The sequence below is a fragment of the Anopheles cruzii genome, unplaced genomic scaffold (genome assembly GCF_943734635.1).
Source record: "Anopheles cruzii unplaced genomic scaffold, idAnoCruzAS_RS32_06 scaffold02693_ctg1, whole genome shotgun sequence".
Classification (NCBI taxonomy): domain Eukaryota; kingdom Metazoa; phylum Arthropoda; class Insecta; order Diptera; family Culicidae; genus Anopheles; species Anopheles cruzii.
The window spans coordinates 539-2,886 of NW_026456278.1; the positions used below are offsets into that span (position 1 = coordinate 539).

General features: G+C 59.8%; 1 protein-coding gene across 1 annotated transcript; it reads left to right on the forward strand.

Annotated features, from left to right (window-relative positions):
• Nucleotides 1-725: 725 nt before the first annotated feature.
• LOC128276848 (uncharacterized) lies at nt 726-1,190 on the forward strand (the record flags this gene model as incomplete). Its single annotated transcript, XM_053015306.1, has 1 exon — nt 726-1,190. A coding segment is annotated over one exon (465 nt), but the record flags the coding sequence as incomplete, so codon positions are not given.
• Nucleotides 1,191-2,348: the final 1,158 nt, after the last annotated feature.

The window sequence follows — 2,348 nt, forward strand, 5'->3', positions numbered from 1 at the left end:
TCGTCGAAGAAACGAAGCGCGCAAATTCGTTGGTGAACACTCAGGCCTCCAGCGGCGCACGCCGCAGCGTGAGTGGCAGCCGATATCGAGGAAGCTGCGTGAGTTCCTCCGATAGGACGAGTGAGCGGGTGGCCGAAGCAAGCCGATCGCACCGTTTGTACGATCGAGCGGAGCAGCGTAGCGACAGATACACCGACGCAAAAAGTTATCAGGACAAATGTGGCGGACGGTACCGAACCAACTACAGCGTGCGAAGCGACTCACCGCCGGAGATGAGGTCGGAGAGTCAGGCCACACGCCAGGGACCGCTCCCCGCTCCCAGAACGGCCTCACCAAACCGCACGCCCACTCCGCCGGCAAATACGTGTGCCGGTTGCGGAGAGGAATGCCGTGCGGTAGATCGATGCGGCCGCTTCATCAACACGAGCATAGAGGAGCGTTGGAAGGTCGCTAGGGCGAGTCGCCTGTGCTTCGTTTGCCTGCGTCGGCATAAGGGCCCATGCACAGCTCGGCCATGTGGCAGCCAGGGGTGTACGGAACAACACCACGCCCTACTGCACCGCGAAGGAACGCCTACGGTGGCCACCGCTAGCGAGCCGTCGTCAGCCGCAGGAGAGCACGCAACGCACTGCGTTCAAACCTGTGAGGATTGCAATGCCAGCCCCCGGTTTCGGTACCATCCCGTCACACTATACGGTAAGAGCGGACCGGTTACGGCAGTGGCCTTCGTGGACGAAGGGTCGTCCTTCACGCTGGTGGAGGACGGGCTCGCTGATGAACTCGGCCTCGAGGGGCCCAGCCAGCCCCTACACCTACAATGGACGGGTGGGGTCACTCGCGTGGAGAAGGCATCGCGCAGCGTGACACTGACGGTTTCGGGCAAGCTACAGGGACACCAGTATACTCTGGCCGGAGTGAAGACGGTGCGGAAACTGGACCTGCCGGAGCAATCGCTCGACGGCAAAGCCCTACAAGCCCATTACCCCCACCTGCGGGGCCTGCCACTGGACACGTACTCAAATGCCCGCCCAAGACTCCTCATCGGAATTGGGCACCTTCAAGTAGGGCTGGTACTGAAATGTCGAGAGGGCGCAGCAAACACGCCGGTAGCGGTCAAGTCCCGCCTAGGATGGACCGTCTGTGGAGGCACCAACCAGAGGCAGAACGTAGTAGCAGCTCAGTCTCGGAGTGACGAAGGCAACAACGGTGATGGAGCGGATGAGTCTCCGAATCATCCATTATCGGCGAGCGGTTCACCAACCTCGATCATCACGACGTCGATCGCATCGTCGGAGACGGACCACCGGGGCGGTATCAGCAGTGCCGAGACCGGCAGCCTGGCTGGTCTTGATGTCGGTGAGGGTGATGGCGCGATGGCCGCGGCGAAGCGGGCGCAGCTGGACAATGCTGGTGGCGATGGCGATGGTGACGCGGCAGGAAGAGATGCGGTCGGAGGTGGTGGTGATCCCAGCCACCCGAGCGGCGGAATGGTCCCTGGCAACATAGCGTCGGTACAGGTGCAAGCGATCGTGGCGGCGTTCATTGTGTCTATCCTTGCGACCACCGTCGGTTCGATCATAAGCGGCGAGTTTGTCTTCGACTATGCTATGCTGCTGACGGCGTCGAGCATGTTTACGGCGACCACATCGCGCTTCGTTCTCGACTTCGTGCTCGTGGCTGTGATTTTACTGTCCCATAAGCTTAAAATGAACCCGGACAATCTAGCGACGCCGTTAGCGGCTTCCATCGGTGACGTGGTAGTAATAGCCGATCCCAAGCTACCCCGAAACTACTGGCCGAAGGGCGCGGTGGACCGAGTGTTCGTCAGCAAGCGGGACGGACAGGTTAGATCAGCAAGCGTCAGGACGGCGAAAAACACTTATGTACGACCCGTCACGAAACTCGCCGTTCTCGACGTGATGCCATCCGAACCCAAACAAGAACGATACCCAGCCCGGCAAGGGCATAGAATTAGGGATGCCCGGCGAGGGCATAGGAACCAGCCCGGCAAGGGCATAGGCCGCGAGGCCGCACGAAAACCCTAGAAGAGAGGTACTAGTAAATCGCGAAATACGTAATAATCAGGCCTCACCAAAGGCATTAGCAGGGAGAGAGGTTGATAGCGAACGTGTTGATTGAAAACGTAACGTAGAAGCGGGAAAACAACAGCAACATACAGCCTGACAGACGAGACAAGATAGCGCAGGTAAACAACAACACACAAACTGTCAGGCGCGGCGGCCGCTAGCAGGCTATCGTACGAAGACGTCAACCGACAACCGCGTCGTCGTACTGGGGGGGAGTGTTACCAATAGCCGCGGCTATTGGTAGCGCCAGCTAGCCGCCAC